We start from the raw sequence: 18,130 nt of genomic DNA on the forward strand, positions 1-18,130 counted from the left end.
ATTCCTCACCTGTCAGCTGTCAGATCTTTATCCTTCTTTGCCTTTTTCTCTTTCTTTTTGCCTTTCTTTCCTTTCTTCTTTGGAAACAAAGGAAATAACCAACGATTTAGTCAAAACAAGCAAGTCAGTCAGTCCTAGAAATTAGTTAAGCACGTTGTTTTCTGGGGGTGGTGGGAGGTGGAAAGTTAATTGTGGTGGCGTGAACACGGAGCTGCCGTGTTTTCATGAATGTAGGGACTGGCCTGGAAAATCCCAAGTTGCTTATGTGGTGTGTCCTTGTGTGGACAGACGTGAGTTCCCCACTGTGGAACTTGCACAGGGCAAATTCCAAACAGGGAAGAGCATTCCTTCTGGGCTCTGGCTTGGTGTCCTACAAAGGATGAGAGTGCCGTGTGCACACACACAGTCAAGCTGTGCTCACCTTTGGTGCCTGACATAAGCTGAATGCTTGTGTTTCCCCAAAATTCATGAGTTGAAACCTACCCCCAAGGTGCTGGTATTAAGGATGGGGCCTTTGGGAGGCAATTAGGTCACGAGGGTTCCACTCTCATGGAGAGGTCTGGGGGAGCTTGTTCACCCCTTCCACCATGTGAAGACACAGCTAGAAGGAACCATCTTTGAAGTGGATAATGAGGACTCACCAGACATAAAATCACTAGACATCGAATCCACTGGTGTCTTGATCTTGGACTTCCCAGCTCCCAGAACGATGAGCTATTAATTTCTGTTGTTTATAAATTACTCAGCCTAAGAACGTTGTTATAGCAGTCCGAACAGACTAAGGCAGTACCCAGTTGCCTTTCTCTGTTAGCATCTAGCCCCAAATCTGGAGCCCTCAGGGCCAGGCAACAGTCTACCTCTAGTTCCCAAGGGGCTTTGCATTCAGGTACTTGTGACAGCCTAGAGGCACATGCTTCAAATGTGCTTATTTCATGTGCTTATTTGCCATCTGTACATCCTCTTCAGTGTGATGTCTCTTTATGTCTTTCACTCGCTTTCTAATTGGGTTGCTTGTTTCTTAACTTTTTAGTTTTGAGAGTTCTTTATATGTTTATATGTTTGAGAGTTCTATATATGTCTCGTATATGAATACTAGATCTTTGTTAGATATGTGGTTTGCAAATATTTCCTCCCAGTCTGTAGCTTGTCTTTTTATCCTCTTAACACGGTCTTTGACAGAGCAATCATTTTTAGTTTTGATGAAGTCTAATATTTCCTTTTAAAAATTGTGTTTTCCCATGCTAATTCTAAGAACTCTTTGTCTGGTTTAGCCCCCAAATTCTTCTCTTTTTGTTTTTCTAAAAGTTAAGTCTGTGACCCATTTTGAATTAATTTTTATATAACGTGTGAGACTTAGGTTGAGGTTCATTTCTTTCTGCTTATGGATCTCCAGTTACTCTGGCACTACTTATTCAAAAGTGTATCTTTCCTCCTTTGAATTGCTTTTGCACCTTCATCAAAAGTCAGTCGGGCATGTTTGTGTGGGCCTATTTCTAGGATCTCTGTCCTGTTCCATTGATCTATGTGTTTAGCTCTTTACCAATAGCATACAGTCTTGATTACTGTAGCTATATGATAAGCCTTAAAATTGAGTAAATTGGTCCTTCTCACTTTATTCTTCTTTTTCAAAATTGCTTTAGTTATTCTAGTTCCATTACCTTTCCATATAAATTTTAGAATAAACTTGTCTATGTCTACAAATTACATTTCTGGGATTTTGATAGAATTACATTAATCCTATCCTATAAAAATATCCTAATGGACATTTTTACTATGTTGAGTCTTCCAATTCATGAATGTGGTATGTCTGTCTATTCAGATCTGCTTTGATTTCTTAACTGGCATTGTGCAGTTTTAACATACAAGTCCTATACCTGTTTTGTTAGATTTACACATATGTATTTTATTTTTTGAGTGATTTAAAATCATATTCCATTTTAACTTTGGTGTCTATGTATTCATTGACTACATGTAGAAATACAATTGATTTTTGCATGTTTATCTTATATCCTGCACCCTTGCTGATGTAAGTTGATTTGGAGTTTGTAGATTCCTTGGGATTTTCCACAAGAAAATAATATCATCTGTAAGCAAAACCTTTTAATTTTATAATAGTTTTAGATTTACAGAAAAATTACAAAAACAGTACAGAAAGGTCCTGTATATCTCTCACATAATTTTCCATATTAACATCTTACATCACTATGGGACATTTGTCACAACTAAGAAACCAACATTGGTACAATATTATCAATAAAAACCCAAAGTTTATTAGGTTTCCACTAATTTTTCCCTAATGTCCTTTTGTTTTCCAGGATCCCAGGAAGGTTTTGGAGTACTGATTTAACCCCTTTATTTGTTATTGGTTTGTTGAAGCTTTCTATTTCTTCTAGATTTCGTCTTGGTAGGTTGTATATTTCTAAGAATGTATCCATTTCTTCTAGGTTGTCCAACTTATTAGCATATTATTGTTCATAATAGTCTCTTATGATCTTTTTTGTTTCTTTGACATTGGTTGTAATTTCCTCTGTTCTATTTCTGGATTTAAATTTCATCTTTTTTCTTAGTCTAGCATAGAGTTTGTCATAATAGTCTCTTATGATCTTTTTTGTTTCTTTGACATTGGTTGTAATTTCCTCTGTTCTATTTCTGGATTTATTTAAATTTCATCTTTTTTCTTAGTCTAGCATAGAGTTTGTCAATTTTTAAAATCCTTTCAGAAAACCAACTCTTAGTTTTATTATTTTTTCCTATTGTCTTCCATTTCATGGATTTCTGCTCTAATCTTTGTTATTTCCTTTCTTGTGCTAGCTTTGGGTTTAATATTCCCCTCTTGTTCTAGTTCCTTGAGGTATGTTGGTTATTCAAGATTGTTCTTTTTTAATGTAGGCATTTGTTGTGAAAAACTTCCCTCTTAGTATTGCCTTTGCTACATCCTATAATTTTTGGTATGTTGTGTTGTCATTTTTGTCTTGAGATATTTTCTAATTTCCCTGCGAATTCTTTTCTTTGACCCAATGGTTGTTCAATAGTGTGTTGTTTAATTTCCACATATTTGTGAATTTTTCTGTATTCTTTTTGTTATTGATTTCTAGTTTCATTTCATTGCAGTGGGAAGTTACTTGGAATGTTTTCAATATTCTTATACTTATTAAGACTTGTTTTGTGACTTAGCATGTGATATATCCTGGAGAATGTTCCATGCATACTCAAGAAGAATGTGTATTCTGGTGCTGTTGGGTAGAATAACTGTTAGGACTATTTGGTCCCTAGTATTATTCAAGTCTGCTGTTTCCTTATTGATTTTCTGTCTGGATGATATATTCATTACTGAGAGTGGGATAGTGAGGTCTCCTACTATTATTGTATTGCTGTCTATTTCTCCCTTCAGATATGTTAATATTTGCTTCATATATTTAGGTGCTTTGATTAAAGGTGTACATATATTTATAATTGTTATATCTTCCTATTGAATTGACCCTTTTATCATTAGTTAATGATCTTTTTGGTCTCTTGTGATAGTTTTTGATTTGAAGTCTATTTTGTCTAAGTATAGCCATTTCTTCTCTCTTTTGCTTATTATTTGCATGAGATATCTTTTTTCCATCCCTTCACTTTCAGCCTATGTGTCCCTAAATCTAAAGTGAATCACATGTATATAGCATATAGTTGGATTTTTAAAATCCATTCAGTGACTCTAAATCTTTTGATTGGTGAGTTTAGTCCATATACATCTGAAGTATTTTTTGAAAGGTAATGACTTACTTTTGCCATTTTGTTAGGTTATTTCTGTTTTGAGGTTCTTTTGTTCCTCTCTCAAGTTACAAGTTGCTTTGTAACTTAATGATGTTTTGTAGTGATAAACTTTGATTCTTTTCTGGTTCTGGGATCCAAAGACAGGCCCAACGCTGATTTTTGTGGGTGGGCCCACAAAAATAAAACAGCACAATGGTTGCAGTAAATGACTTGCTATTACTACACCACAAAAGTGGAGAAAGCTGCCATAGAAGCAAGGCGCACCCAGGGTTTGTGGGAGGCCCATGGTTCTGGGGTCCAAAGACAGGCCCAATGCTGATTTTTGTGGGTGGGCCTGGTGTCAGGGTTTGTGGAAGGCCCATGGTACTGGGATCCACAGGCCTGGTGCTGAGCTCCATGGTGAAGTCAGATGTTCACTTCTCTGTCCCTTTCTTCCAAGATAAAACTCATGGGTCTAGGAGATCTCTCTTGGCACTAGGATGTGTGGGCTTTGGGGTGATATGGGTAAAGTGAAACTTTGATTCTTACTCTCTTCAATGCATCTTTTTTTTATGATTCTGTGCTCCACCTGGGTGCTACAGCCTCTCACCTGAATCCCAGAGCTCTTGTGAAGGTACTTTCGTCTATGGATGGTTATTAAATTGGTGTTTTCAGCTTACATTGAAAGATCTTCAGAACACCAATTCAGTTGCCTTCAGAGTTAAACCATAATATCAATACAAAATGGATCAAGAGCCAGTCATCCTAAAAAGACCACATGCATGGCCCCTGATCTAGCAAAAGTAGTCACAAATGCAGCTGAATGTGTGGAAACCTCTAAGAGAAAATGTGTGAATCACAGGAAGAATGGCTCAGTCATGGAACGTGGAGAAAGCTGCCACAGAAGCAAAGGCTGCCCATGCTTATGCCAGCACTGACAGGGAGAAGAACTCTCCGCCCTCTACCTTGGGTATTCAGGCCCCAATGACAGGGCTGTCTCTGGAATGAAGGTAGAAGCAGGGGCCGAACTAAATGAACTTCAAATACTCTGATCTAACTAGCTACTCTAAACCACTGTGAGATGGATTGGTGGCAACTTACACTTCCAATTCATCCAATTCCTTTCCCTATGATTCCCTCACTCACAAAAACCTGCTCATTACCATTGGCCTCCCTTATAGATCTATGTACAGGAACAGTTGGGGGACTGTTTGGGGAATGTGCTTTGGCTCTTTTGATAGTTCCCATTCTATCAGTGGGGCTTGGGTAATATGAATCTGCAACTGACCAGGGCTGGGGAGATGTTACTCCCAGATGGTTGGGTTTATCCTATTTATGAATCTGCAGGCCCAAAGGTTAAATGGTGGACCAATTAAATTTACCAAAGGCAGGCATGTTTCCCCGTGAGGTGTCCTGGCAACTGGCAGCCCTCCTGGACACGCCACACCATGTCAGGGGCTGCTTTTCATGACTGAATCCGCCCCACCTCACCTCTCTGCAGGCTCCTTCCCCACTCACCTTGTCCTTTTTCTTTCCTGCTTTCACTGGGCGCTCCCTTTCTCTGTCCACAGCTAGCTTTAAGTTTTTAAGTTCCTGTCTCATCAACTCATCAACCTAGGAGAATACAAAACATATTACTTTTAAGTCACTTTGCATGTCTTGTGTTTTGTTTGTGAAGTTTAAAAATCCCTTAAATTATGGGGTAGGTCATTAGTAGGAAATTGTAAAGAAGCACAATGGTTGAAGTAAATGACTTGCTGTTACAACACCATAAACGTAGCCATACCTGTACCCTGATCTCTGACTCTAATTCTTTCCGTTTCTCCTCTTTGATCAGTTCTGGATCATAGTCCTGAGAGAAATTCCAAGACTCATCTTTTTTCATCCAGATTTCTACACTCCAGAAGGGTAAAGAAAAAGAAGAAATTTTAAAAAGACATAGGTTAGTGACATTTTAAAAAGACGTAGGTTAATTGTAAGTTATTGCAATATAAACATAAGCCTAACTTTATATGCTATTGCATAGGATAAAAGTTTGAATAAAATAAGTTGGACAGATGAGATTCATATATATGCTTGTAAATACACTAAAAAAAGAAAAAAACTGCCGATGTAAAAATATCGAGTTTTACTTTACTCAATATTTTTTAAGTGTGATACAATAGTATACTACTGTATTATTATAATCACGTAAAAACAATATGTTAATGCTGGGATTATACAATCATAGGTGACCTTTTTTGTAATGCTTTATCTTATTTTTTTTTCTTCAAATGATTCACTAAAATATGAAAGATTTTGTTGCCTGTTGAACTCTCCAGGAATTATCCCTTGCCTCCTATTATAAAACAGACAACACTAAACACACAAGTACCCAGTATTTCTCCCTAATTCGACAGCTAAATTTCTGAATTACTTTTTGGATGTTTTTGAAATCACGCATATTTAAAATTTCCCTTTTGCTGCCTCCTGGTGGTTAGGAGGGTGGATCTGGAGAAACATGACATTAGACAAAATAAGAATAATTTCCCATCACTAAAATAAATGGAAATAGAGCTCCTTTCTCAGAAGGGAGGTTCCAAATGTATGCTGAGGTGTGGAATAGCTGGATCCTTGATGTGGGACTTGGAAGAGGTCTCCTGTGGGAAGCCAAGACTTGTCATTTGGGGAAGGAGATGTCTTTCTGGAATCTATATCGAGAATGTAAAGGAAATTTGCTGGAATTTGTGAAGCTGACAACCGCCACCCAGTCTGGCCAATTCACTGTGAGCTGCCTTTAGGGCTGTGATGACCTTCAACCTGGGAAGGCAGCTGAGGACCCGGGGCACAGACAGAGGCTCCCAACCTTTGAGGGACGAGGGCTGCCCCTTGTGAAGACAGCAGAGGCTGCAGGCCTCCAAGGCAGGTGGGGTGGTGAATGAATGAAGGAGGCTTCTCAGCATGGCCTCCCTGACAAGCATGGCATGACCCACTGACCGAGAAGGGAGAGGGTGGCGCTCTAACTCTACATTGGGAGGAAAGTCATAGTCACAGACAGAAGCACAAATCTGGCTGCTAGAGACCCACAGCCATCAAACATGAAGACCCAGCAGAAGTTTCCCCAGAGAATCACATGGGAAGGAGGGGTTGAGTCTCTGAACAAACCACAGAGGACCAGGAACTGGCAAAAGGGAAAGGGGCAGAAACAAGGAAAGGGGCAGAAATAAGGTGCTGTGAGACCCAGGAAAAGCTAGACTCTCAGGAGAGGTGGGGAAAGACTGGGGAGATTCTGATGCAAACTCAGAACTGGCGAACAGGCAGGACAATTGTCCCGAGGGTTTTGGCCACCTGCCACCTGCCACCTGCCTGGAGCAGCACAGCTTGGTGCAAGGGCCACTGTTTGCGGCCAGGCAGAACCCCTGCCCTACCACCTACCAGCTGGTGACCTTAGTAGGGGACAGCCTTTGCAGAGGCCATTCCCCTTTCTGAGAAATGAAAATAACCCCTTCCTCATGCTGATACAGTGATGGTAAATGGAATAAAATTTATAAAGTTATATGAATAAATTTGTAATAAATATTTATATATAAATAAATATATACAGTTCCAGTTTAGCCCCAAATAGTTGCTGCCATCCCCCAGGAAGCAGAGCATCTCACAGGGTCTTAGCCTACCTCACTGACACTCTGTGCCCCTCGGGGGAGAGGATAATGCAGGACAGCAGCTACACCAGAAACAGCTATGCCCCAAAGCAGGTGAATGTCAGCAAAGAGGAATTGGGGCCCTAGGGTCAATGCCTGTGCCTTTAGTGGTCAGAGTCAGGACCCTCAGGACAGGACACCTGCAGGAAGACAGGACATGGAAATGCAGCTCCAGTTTTCAAAAAGAGTGGGTTGGGCTGGGCGCAGTGGCTCATGCCTGTAATCCCAGCACTTTGGCAGGCCGAGGTGGGCAGATCATGAGGTCAGGAGTTTGAGACCAGCCTGACCAACATGGTGAAACCCCGTCTCTACTAAAAATACAAAAATTAGCCAGGTGTGGTGGTGCTCACCTGAAATCCCAGCTACTCAGGAGGCTGAGGCAGGAGAATTGCTTGAATCCAGGAGGCAGAGGTTGCAGTGAGCTGAGACTCCAGCCTGGGCGACAGAGCAAGACTCTGTCTCAAAAAGAAAAAAAAAAAAAAGAGTGGGTTGGGTTCACAAGCTGCAGATGCTGATACCAGAGGTGAGCACAGCACTTTCTGGGCAGAAGGGGTTGTTTGCCACACACAGCAGAGGCAGGTCCACCTGACTTCCTGAACAGACTACAGCGCAGATGGCTCAGCAGGTGTCTGAGTGGGGTGGGTGGTGGGGGTTCCAGCAGGACCCAGCAAGAGCTCTTGGCTAGCCTACCTCCTACCAGCAAACTGAAGGGCAGGGCTGTGTGTATTGCTGGCTGAGCACCGTCTCTGCCACAGAGATACAGAGGACCAGCCTGCAGTGACACAAGGTCAGTTGGGCAGGTTTTTGAAAATGATGCAGAAAATGATGCAAATTTCTTTTAGAATGGCTAATGTGGGCTTACAAACAGACAACAAATAAATCACAAAGCTGGTAAATTTTTCATAGGACCAATGCACTTAGGTGTCCTTCCCCAGACAGGGCAGTCTCGTAAGAGGTGGCCCAGGGATTGGGGCACAGCGCTGGGGGTGGGAAGGAGGCTCAGATGGGGCTCTGAAGGTGACTGCAGAGATGAGGCCAAAGTTCAAGGGGTGTCGTCATTCACACGGGGCAGGTGGCCAGCCCAAAACAGGTGTGACAACAGGAGGGGAGAAGAGGTGAAAAAGGTTGATGGGCTGGAGTGGGCCTACAGGAGGCAGCTGGGAAGCCTGGGCCGAACTTCTCTCCTTACACATAATCCTTCCCAGTGAGGGCCAGCCCGAGAGCCAGCGTGCAGAAAATAAGCATTGCATACATTGTCTAAAGCATCCCATTGGTGGAAGAGATACTTCATGTCACTAATATGTGGAAGTTCATTCTTTGCCCTGCCCTCCCTTAGATTTTGTGGTTAGCTTGTAGGATGCATGTACTCCAAAGGCCAGAGAGTTTACGACTCCTGTATTTGAAGCGAATTGTTCTTTTCTAGTAAATTTTCTGACATGTACATAAGCTTAAACTGTGAAAAACTTCAAAATGTAGGAATAACACGTAGTGATAAAATATAGGAAAAGGAATCAATGCTTCCTTTTATGTGTTTAAAATTGTAAGCATTCTCCCTCGAAAATTCTAGAAAAGGTTTAAATGTGTCATAACGTGCTGTTTCTAATAACAATCCCCCTTGTAGGATTTCTAAATCTTCTGCAGTAGCAGCACCTACCTGTTACATCAGGGCATTTTAAACAAAACAGCTTTGTTAGTAACGGGAAGCTACTTCTTTTTCACTAGATTCACTAAAATCAGGAAATGTCGTATTTAATAATAAAAGGAAGGCAGAATCTTTAACAGAAGGGAAACCATGGCATGATTACTTATGTAGAAACAGTTGTACATGGAACACATTCTCATTCTGGAGTTGCAACTATATTTAAAATAAAACACTGCAGAGCCGTTTTGCCCATTTCCCCTCTAGATCGTTTAAATGGATTGAGTTTTTCACTGAAACTTTGCTTTTCTCATGACACTTTTGCGCAGGGCACTTTTCAATCCCTTCAAGAATTTCATGGACATTTATAAATGCAGGAAGCTATTCATGGCCCTCAAAGGGCAACAACTGCCCCACTCTCTCCTACAGCGGAGAAAGAGCTTTTATCCTAAGAATGTGAAAAGCGAGGCCAAGGCAGTTTCACACGTGGGGGGGCAATGAAAGAGGGGTGGGGGGTTAATCTTAGTGATTAAAATGCTAATGTTTTATTTGAAGAGGAAAACCTTTGATTTTTAAGAAAAGAATTCTAAGAGGAAGACATTTAATTCCTTGAAGTTACTACCAAAGACCCGGCAGATAACAAGTCCAATGCCACAACATCCAACCAGGAAAATGACACTACAGGTTTGCTTCTAGGAGGGACGCTGCTTGCTTTTTCAGTCTTAATGGAAACAGATATTACACAAAAGGCGTAGACAGTTTTCAGAGCTTTTGGGCCGGTCAGCAGGTTGTGAGAGTTGGCTTCCCATGAGAGCATTAGATTTCTCCCAAATTAATTTTTGCTTGTATCAAAATGATACACATTGTTTTAAACAAAGTCAGAGTATTAAACAGATTATAATAAAAAACCTGTCCCACTCTGTCTACCTGCCAATTACATTATCTAATGGCATTGTTTCCTATATTCATTTGTTCATTAAAAATACACAGGACAAATTCAGTTATTACATTTTGACTTTATTGAGCCGATTATAGGCCAGGCACTGCTCTCAGAGCAGGTGGAAAATGGAAGGCCCTGCCCTCAAGGACTTGGCATCGCACTGTGAGAAGCGTCTGTGAACACACGCTCACACCCAAGTGGTAAGTACAGCGGGCAAGGGGTGGGCGCAGGCAGAGGGGGACTGTCATTCCACAAGGGCCCTCACTGGCACCGAGGCCCAAAGGGCAAGCATTCTGAGCCAGAGGAACAGAAAGCATGAGGGCTGGAGGTGGAGCGTGCCCAGCCTGCTGGAGGAAGCGCAGCGGCCGCAGGGGCGTGTGTGGCGGTCTGGTTTTGTGGAAGCTCTTTCGGGTGGTTTCTGTGTTCTTTTCCTAGTGTCTATATAACATGCTCATATGCTACTTCTTGACTGATCCATTTCAGACATGAGCCCCTGACTTCCTGCCGGGGGACAGCAGGCTTCTGCTCTCTGGCTCCTTTCTTCCTGTGCCCTCGTTGTCTTTACACAGTTGTATCAGAAGAGAAGGGAGCCCTGCTTTCCACATCCCAGGGCACCTGCTGTCTGAGTGTGAGTGCAGGACAGCTTTCAGATGCCCAGGGCAGCCAAAACTCCCCTCTGCTAGTCCCTTCTTGGGACATCCTAGAGAATGAGCTCCACCAAAATGAGGGAGAGGCAAGAAGTCAGCAAAGGCCAAGGAAGGCTCAAGGATCGCAGCTGAGAGGGAAGGCTCCACAAAGGTGCTCTTCAGAAGAAAACAAATTGGTAAGTTACCTGGCATGCTTGAAGCCGTGGGAGTTATCTTATAGATACATGCAGTACCAAGCCAGTGAGGGTGGCTGTAAAGGCCAAATGATGATGTGCAAAGCAGAGTCTTAGATGGGATTGTTGTTGCAGACACATACCTGATGCCCGTGGACCCTAGCCAGGCCCATGGCCCCACTGTGTGGATGACAATAACTCCCAGCAGGACCCACTGGATGTTGTTACTGTCATCCGAACTTACAGAAACTACTCAGTTTATGCCACTGTCTCCATCCCATCCCACCACTGCAACCCCCAACATATAAGCTCGTTGTTGGCAGGTGTTACCTTTATATCTCCGGGCTAGCACTGCACCTGACACCCTGGAGATGCTGAATGTTTGTTGAAGGAATATGCAAGTGAAAAGGGGTTTTTGATAGTGACTGCTCTGCACCGTTGAGGAGTTGATGGATTCTTGAGCTTGGATGACAGCGGGGCTTCTACCAGTACCTGCCCACACGAGGAGAGCAACATTTACCTCTCCCAGTTGTTGTGAAGATTAAATGAGATGGGCATGGAAAAACTCCAAGCCTTGCATGTCTTAGGTACTTAATAAATGTTAGTTTTCCCTTCTGACCTCCTTTCTTCCCAGTGAAAATGGATTGAGTTGCCAAATCCTGCCAATGTCATCGTGTCCCCCAGGGTTCCACTTTAGTTCAGTATCTCGTGCAGTGGGGTGCCCTTGCCACTAGTGGTATGTAAGAGAATTTTCAGTGACACACAGACATTTTTATCTTATATCACTAGTATATCAAACCTATGACCACATTCGTATTGTTGCTTAGGATGAGGTGCAATTATTAAGGTGAAAGCCCGGAGTCAATTTAAAAATACATCTATTAAGTTAATAATATCCAGAGAAGACCAAGGTTGGGAAGGAGGACACGAATGACTGCTATTTGGAAAGATTCCACTTCACATCCAGATTGCATCTTTCAGAAACTTCCACACTAGCACTAATGACTGAGGTCACCTTGGCAGGTCACTGTGTTTGGATTTATCCTGAGGGCACAGTAGAACCACAAGAGTTGGGTAATAGTTCTAGGAAATTAAAATGCAAATATCTGAAAGACCAGTTCCTACACTTGCGGATCCAGCCAGATGACAGCTATGCTCATCAGGCTGAACAACTGACAGAAAAATTGTGTGTCAGAATTCAGGCACACGTCTTAGTCTAATAGGAGTAAGACATTTCACTATACATACAGTATTAATTTTCTTAATTTAAGCAATCTAAAAATATCTTTCTTCCCTGCCACTAGCAAGAAAACATCAGCTGAAGTCTTAGGGGTTCAAAAACAGGATGGAGGTCTTGACTATCTTCTCATCCTATATGCGTCTTGCCTTTTAACCAATTGTATGCTTCAGGCCACCAAAAGGAATTTTTTTTTTTTTTTTTGAGACAGAGTCTCGCTCTGTTGCCCAGGCTGGGGTGCAATGGCGCAATATCGGCTCACTGCAACCTCCGCCTCCAGCGTTCAAGCAATTCTTCTGCTTCAGCCTCCCGAGTAGCTGGGATTACAGGCTCCCGCTGTTATGCCCAGCTAATATTTATATTTTTGAAGAGACGGGGTTTCACCATGTTGGCCAGGCTGGTCTTGAACTCCTGACCTCAGGTGATCTGCCCGCCTTGGCCTCCCAAAGTGCTGGGATTACAGGCACAAGCCACCTCGCCTGGCCAGGAAATTTAATATAGAGACAGGCAGAATGTCTCGGTTGTGAGTGGCATGCAGCAGCCTCCCGTGACGGGGTTCCCAGCACGTGCTGCTGTCTAGGTGACCATGCACGTTCTCCTAAACTGACCTCTGTATGCGTTACATCCTTCCTTCATCGCAGGAAGAAAAAGACTTGGTGACATTTTCCATTTTTCATCTTCTTCCTGTTCAAAGCAGAATATTTTCGTTAATCACAGGCAAGACTGGGCAGCAAAAGGCGCAGACGCTGTGATGACTGTGACCAGGGTTCATGCCATGCAGGCCCAGTCCTGGTCCCCCTGGGCAGTGCCCCTCTGGCCGGTCTGAGTATGGAGTGCTGTGTCCACTGACCAGGCGTGGGTGGTCCAGGCTCACCGAAGCGTCCCCTGCTGATACCGGCTTTCCCTCTCAGTGGCCTCCCCTGGGGTACCCCATGCTCCGAGTTTGATCCTGTCTTCTTTTTTGATTAAAAAACTTTTTTCTTTTTTTTTGGAGATGGGGCTTAAGCGATCCTCCTGCCTCAGCCTCCCCAGTAGCTGGGACTGCAGGTGTGCACCACCACACCTGGCTAATTTTTAAATTTTTCTGTAGAGGTGGGGTTTTGCCATGTTGCCCAGGCTGGTCTTGAACTCCTAAGCTCAGGCAATCTGTCCCCCTCAGCCTCCCACATGCTGGGATTATAGGCCTGAGCCACCACACCCAGCCTGGTCCTGTCTTCTCATGCTCTCACTCCTCCCTTGCTCTGAAGGCTGAGTTCCTAGCCTGAGTCCATCTGTCTCCCTCCTCCACGTTCCCGTAACCCTTGCAGCTACTCCCCGTCCTTTGCTGAGCTGTGCTACTTGCCAGTTCTAGCACCAGGGCTGTTCCTTCCTCCCGCTACCTGCCCCATCCTTGAGCCTGGAGCTGCAGCCTGACTCTGGGGCCCTGCTTCCTTCCTGGAGCCAGGGTCTAGCTAGCCTCCCTACCCTGGGCCCCCCACAGCAGAGACAGCCTGGTCACCATCCTTGGCTCCTGCTGCCAACTCTGTGCACCAAGATGGGAGATTGCAGAGCTACCCGCTGCCAGCCCAGGCCATAGCTCTGCTCTGAGCCCCAGCACAACACCCCCTCTGCCCCTCTGCCGCCAGGGTTCACCTGCGCCTAATAGTGACAGCTAGGCCCTGCAACCCTCATGTGATGTTTCTCTGCAATAATGTTGACACTGCCAAATAGTCAGGTTTCTGATGACCACTATCATGGCTATTACTACCCTTAGAGAGGGCGAAAGGAACAACGCTGGCCTCCATTCTGTCCTCGGGTTCCCGAAGCAGGCTCAGTACTCTGTATGCAGTGGGAGGAGGGGCTGCAGTTGGGTGGCGCAGGCGTGCCTCCCCTGGGCTGCTTCCCGAGCACACCCTAACTCTGGCACCTGATGGGCCCTTCCGTTTCTGGGCTCCAGGGTTGGGTTCCGGGATGCGGTGGCCTGAACACGGTGCCTCCACCGTCCCTCGTGGTTGTGTCCATGCATCAGATCCTGAGGTATTTCTCCTCTCTCTCCCCACGGCCAAGCAATCACCAAACCCCACTCTTCTGCTGCGGAGGCTTTCCTGGGGTCTCCCTGCTTCTGCCTCCAGTCCCACGGCCCTGGCCCCTTGCTCCAAGGTTGGCTAACGCAGGGTCACTCTCTTCTCTCCTGCTGGAAGGGGTCTGCAGCAGACCTGGCCTCACGACTTCCTTGGGAGCCCCACAGAGGCATCTGTCTTGGAGCTCCTGGGAGGCACTGTTCCCCACAGGACACAGTCCAAGCCCCTCAGCAGACCACACACAACCCCCACAGGTGTGGTCCCCCAGAAGTGCCCCCGCCCACCTCTGTGGCCTTTGCCCTTGCCACCTCCTGCCTCCGCCGTCACTGCAGAGATGCTGACGAGGCCACCCTCCCCGCACCTGCCATGCTCTTTCCCCTGCTGTCCTGTCCGCTTGGAAGGCCACCCTTGTCCTAGGCTTTCTGATGAATTCAGACTCTGAACAGACTTCCTGTCCTCCTGAAATCCTCTCTGATGGCCTTCCTGCCCTTGTTGCAGGACTGTCATTTCCTAAGAACAGCCCGCTTTTCCCACCAGACACAGCAGGCAGGAAGGACCCCGTCAGCCCTGGGGCCTGGCCACTTGGCCTGTGTGCGACATTTGCTGGATGAAACAAGAATAGGAAAAGTATAGGCTCAATCCACGGATAAATGGGTAAATACAATGTGGTATTTTCATACAATGAAATGTTGAACTCACCCACAGAAAGGAGCGAACACAGACACGGGGTACCGAGCGGAGGAAGCATGAAGACCTAGCCTGAGAGTGTGAAGCCAGACTCAAAAGGCCTCACAGTGTATGATCCCGTTTATATGAAAACAGACAAACTCAGGAGCAGAAAGCAGATCAGTGGTGGTCAGGGGGTAGGGGTAGGGCAGAGAGGGGGGAAGGGGAGGGACTGTTTAATGGGTACGGGGTCTCCTTGGGGTTGATGAAAATGTCTCCACTGTCACGCTACTTCACTGCATCACTCATCGTGATTTTTGCCAGATCTGAGAATCCTTGACCAACAGAACCATCGTTTCTTTAAAGACTCACTTAAACTTATGTTCTTTAAAGGGGCGCTCTCTATTGCTGAGGTGAAACCATAGTGGATACATTGGTTTCCTGGTACACGTGAGAATACAACACAACCATCGGAATAAAAGAGACCGGGTGTGGAGCCATCGGACTCTCCCCAGCGCGTGCCCCAGATGGCTGGGAAAGCCAGGGCTTCCTCGAATCCTCCCCAGCCCCGGGCTGGCAGCGGCTCTCCCTCCCAAGACAATGCTGGGTTACACCCTGAGCAAAGACACACTTGGTTGCCTCAGTTACTTTCTGAGGCAACTGTAGCTCTGATCAAGTCACCTCCTGGCTCAAGTGTCCCCAGGGGCTTCCCACAGCCCCCTGAGACCACAGGTTACCAGCTCGCTCAGAGGCTACACCTCCTGCCCCTGCTGACTCTCATCTGTGGTCTGTCCCCCTGTGAATCTGCCATGTCTTTTTTCAGCTTTGCATTTCAGCTTTGCATTTTTCAGCTTTGCATTTTGCTTTGAGTCCACTGTGTCTTTCAGCTTTGCATTTGCTCAGGTCATCAGGAAACAGGGAAGAGGCATGAAACGGGATCAGAAGAGCTTCCGGGGAGGCCCGGGGTGCTGGGGAGGGGACTCTCACTTCATGGGGAGCGGGGGACATGGCAGGCTTGCCTGGAACCGCAGCCCATAAACCATGCAGGAGGAGCTGCAGCCAGCGGGGAACCAGGGAGAGACCCTGGACCCAGAAACACCAGGGGGCCCAAAGCCTATGACACAGCTCACCCACCTTCCAGAGCGCACACTAAATCAAAGCTCTCTGGTAAGAAAGTCCCACCTACGACACAAGGCTTGGGTTAGCTATGCCCCATTCCTGGCTCCCAAGAGACGCAGGCATTAGAGAAAAGCCTGCAAGAGCAGCAAGAAAAAGACTAGTAGTAGATAAAGCAAGGCCTGGGAGGAAAGGGGGAGAATTCATGAACGAAAGAGAAATTTACAATCACTTTAATTAGTACATTTATCCCCAGATATATTATTTATCATCTGTCTGTCTGTCTGTCTCTTTCCAGGTATCACTAAGGAGTCATACACCTTTATTACTTTTTCGTCAATGTTATTGTCTATTATTGCCATTTTTGTTTTGGATACTCAGATTGTTCTATGTTTGGTCTCTGGGAGCCCCTACACTGGTGAGGTTGTGCTCTTAGGGATGGATGAAGGGGAGGAAGAGGAGGAGGGTGAGGGGAGGGCTCCAGGGAAGGAGACTGAGGTGTGGCAAAAGGTTTCCAGCAGAAGGAACAGCATGTGTGAAGTCCAGATGGGGAGGCTGTGTCTCACAGGGATGGCTGAAGGAGGTTCGGCAGCCGTGGGGACCTCGTGGGGCTGGGCAGACAGACATGAGGCTGGAGTGGAGGGAGAGAGGCAGAGGAGAGAAGAGGGGGGAAAAGAGAGACAGGGCGACAGAGACGGAGAGACAGAGAAAAAGGACGGTCCTTGAAAGGACCAAGAGCTGTGCTTTTCAGGGAGCTTGGAGTTGGCTTACGAGCAGGGCAGCCACCCAGGAGCCTGGTGTGAAGGGATTGGTCCCTTGGGACATCACTCTGGCTGGAATGGGGGGTTGAGGGGTGGGGAGGAGGCTAGTTTGCATGCATACGTGATGTCCATCTGTTATAGCAGAATCATAATTTATGGCTTAAAAGTTTTGCTGGATGAATAGGTGTAACATGGTATTTAAAAAAAATTCTATTTCTTTAGTTGGTGTGGCTGAACTTCATTTTGTTTGCTTTTCTGTTCATTTCCTAACTTTGTGGCCTTATCTTGATTTTTACAAATGAAAGTGCATGAGCCTACCTGTTTACCTGTGAACCTTTCCTGATCAGCTACTAAGGGTGGGACTCACTAGGTACTAGAACTGCATGGGGCCTGCCTCTGAGATCCTTGAGTCCTTCTGCCTCCCAGATCCTCGCTCGCTGTGCCTCGGGGCCCCGACTGCACCACACCACAGCCCCTCTTCCCCCGATGCCTTTTCCTAGGTGGTTCCCGGGTCCAGGGCTTCCCTGTAACTGTCGCACACATGTTTCCCCCAACAGAAACCAGGGATCGCCTTCCCAGATCCCATCCCACCACCGTGGCTGGCCTTGCGCACTCTGGCTCACTTCCTGAGGTGAGGAAGGCCAGCCATGACCCAAGTTCTGACGCTCTCTTCTTCTACACAGGGTGGGTGGCCCACTCCATTGTCAGACAACTCTTTTGACTTACCAATGGAGAGTTAAAAAAAAAAAAAAAGACAGAAAAAAGAAAAAAAAAATCCACTGCCCAGCTCTGCCCTAGACCAATTATGCTCAATTAAGTGAGAATCTTTTCCAAGGTGTGTGGACATTGGGAGTAATTTTTTCCTAAAACCACTCCAGACAGCTAGACTGAAGGCCACAGATTCATCGAAGCTGTCCTTCCATCAGCTGAGGCCCAGTTCCTGGAGCCTCAGGGAGTCTGTACCCTCTTCATGCCCTAAGTCTGCTCCAGATGAAGCCCTCCTGACTCCTGTCCCCATCGCTCAAAAGAGATTTCCAGATTGTTCGCCCTCCTGGCCATCTCCTGTGGACTGTTCTAGCTACCCAGGCTCCCAGTCAAGCAACAGTGCTGGTTTAATGGTCATGGTGGAGCCATGGCGGGTGACCTCCTTGGCCTTTGCGGCATGTGAAGGTGGCCTGCAGTGATGCTGCTGTCTGGACATTCCCAGCACACCATGAGTATGGAGTTAACAAAGTCCTCCTACCTTTTTAATGCATATACCATGTAGACAGACTTCTCCTGCCTTGAAATCATACTAATGGTTTTTAGGTGTTTATTCCTAATGACTTGACCGGCTCAGGCTGCTACAAGAAAATATTATACACTAAGTGCCTTATAAACAAAAGAAATGTATTTTTCACAGTTCTGGAAACTGGCAAGTCCTAGATCAAGGTGCAGATTCTGTGTCTGGTGGGGGCTGCTCTCTGCTTCAGAGAC

General features: G+C 45.6%; 1 protein-coding gene across 8 annotated transcripts in view; it reads right to left on the minus strand.

Moving 5' to 3' along the window:
- Positions 1-18,130, minus strand: part of IQCA1 (IQ motif containing with AAA domain 1) — a 178,892-nt gene that overhangs the window by 54,314 nt on the left and 106,448 nt on the right. For 3 of the 8 annotated variants that reach the window (XM_063645773.1, XM_063645774.1, XM_063645776.1), the window contains 5 exons: positions 12,660-12,735; positions 11,145-11,306; positions 5,522-5,628; positions 5,254-5,349; positions 10-77 (listed from right to left, as the gene is read on the minus strand). In XM_063645773.1, the coding sequence (XP_063501843.1) occupies positions 10-77; positions 5,254-5,349; positions 5,522-5,628; positions 11,145-11,306; positions 12,660-12,735 (509 nt within the window). The remainder of the gene's footprint in view (positions 1-9; positions 78-5,253; positions 5,350-5,521; positions 5,629-11,144; positions 11,307-12,659; positions 12,736-18,130) is intronic. The other 5 variants (XM_055291068.2, XM_055291064.2, XM_055291063.2 and 2 more) reach the window with 2 other exon arrangements.

The sequence above is a fragment of the Symphalangus syndactylus genome, chromosome 8, assembly GCF_028878055.3.
Source record: "Symphalangus syndactylus isolate Jambi chromosome 8, NHGRI_mSymSyn1-v2.1_pri, whole genome shotgun sequence".
Lineage (NCBI taxonomy): Eukaryota > Metazoa > Chordata > Mammalia > Primates > Hylobatidae > Symphalangus > Symphalangus syndactylus.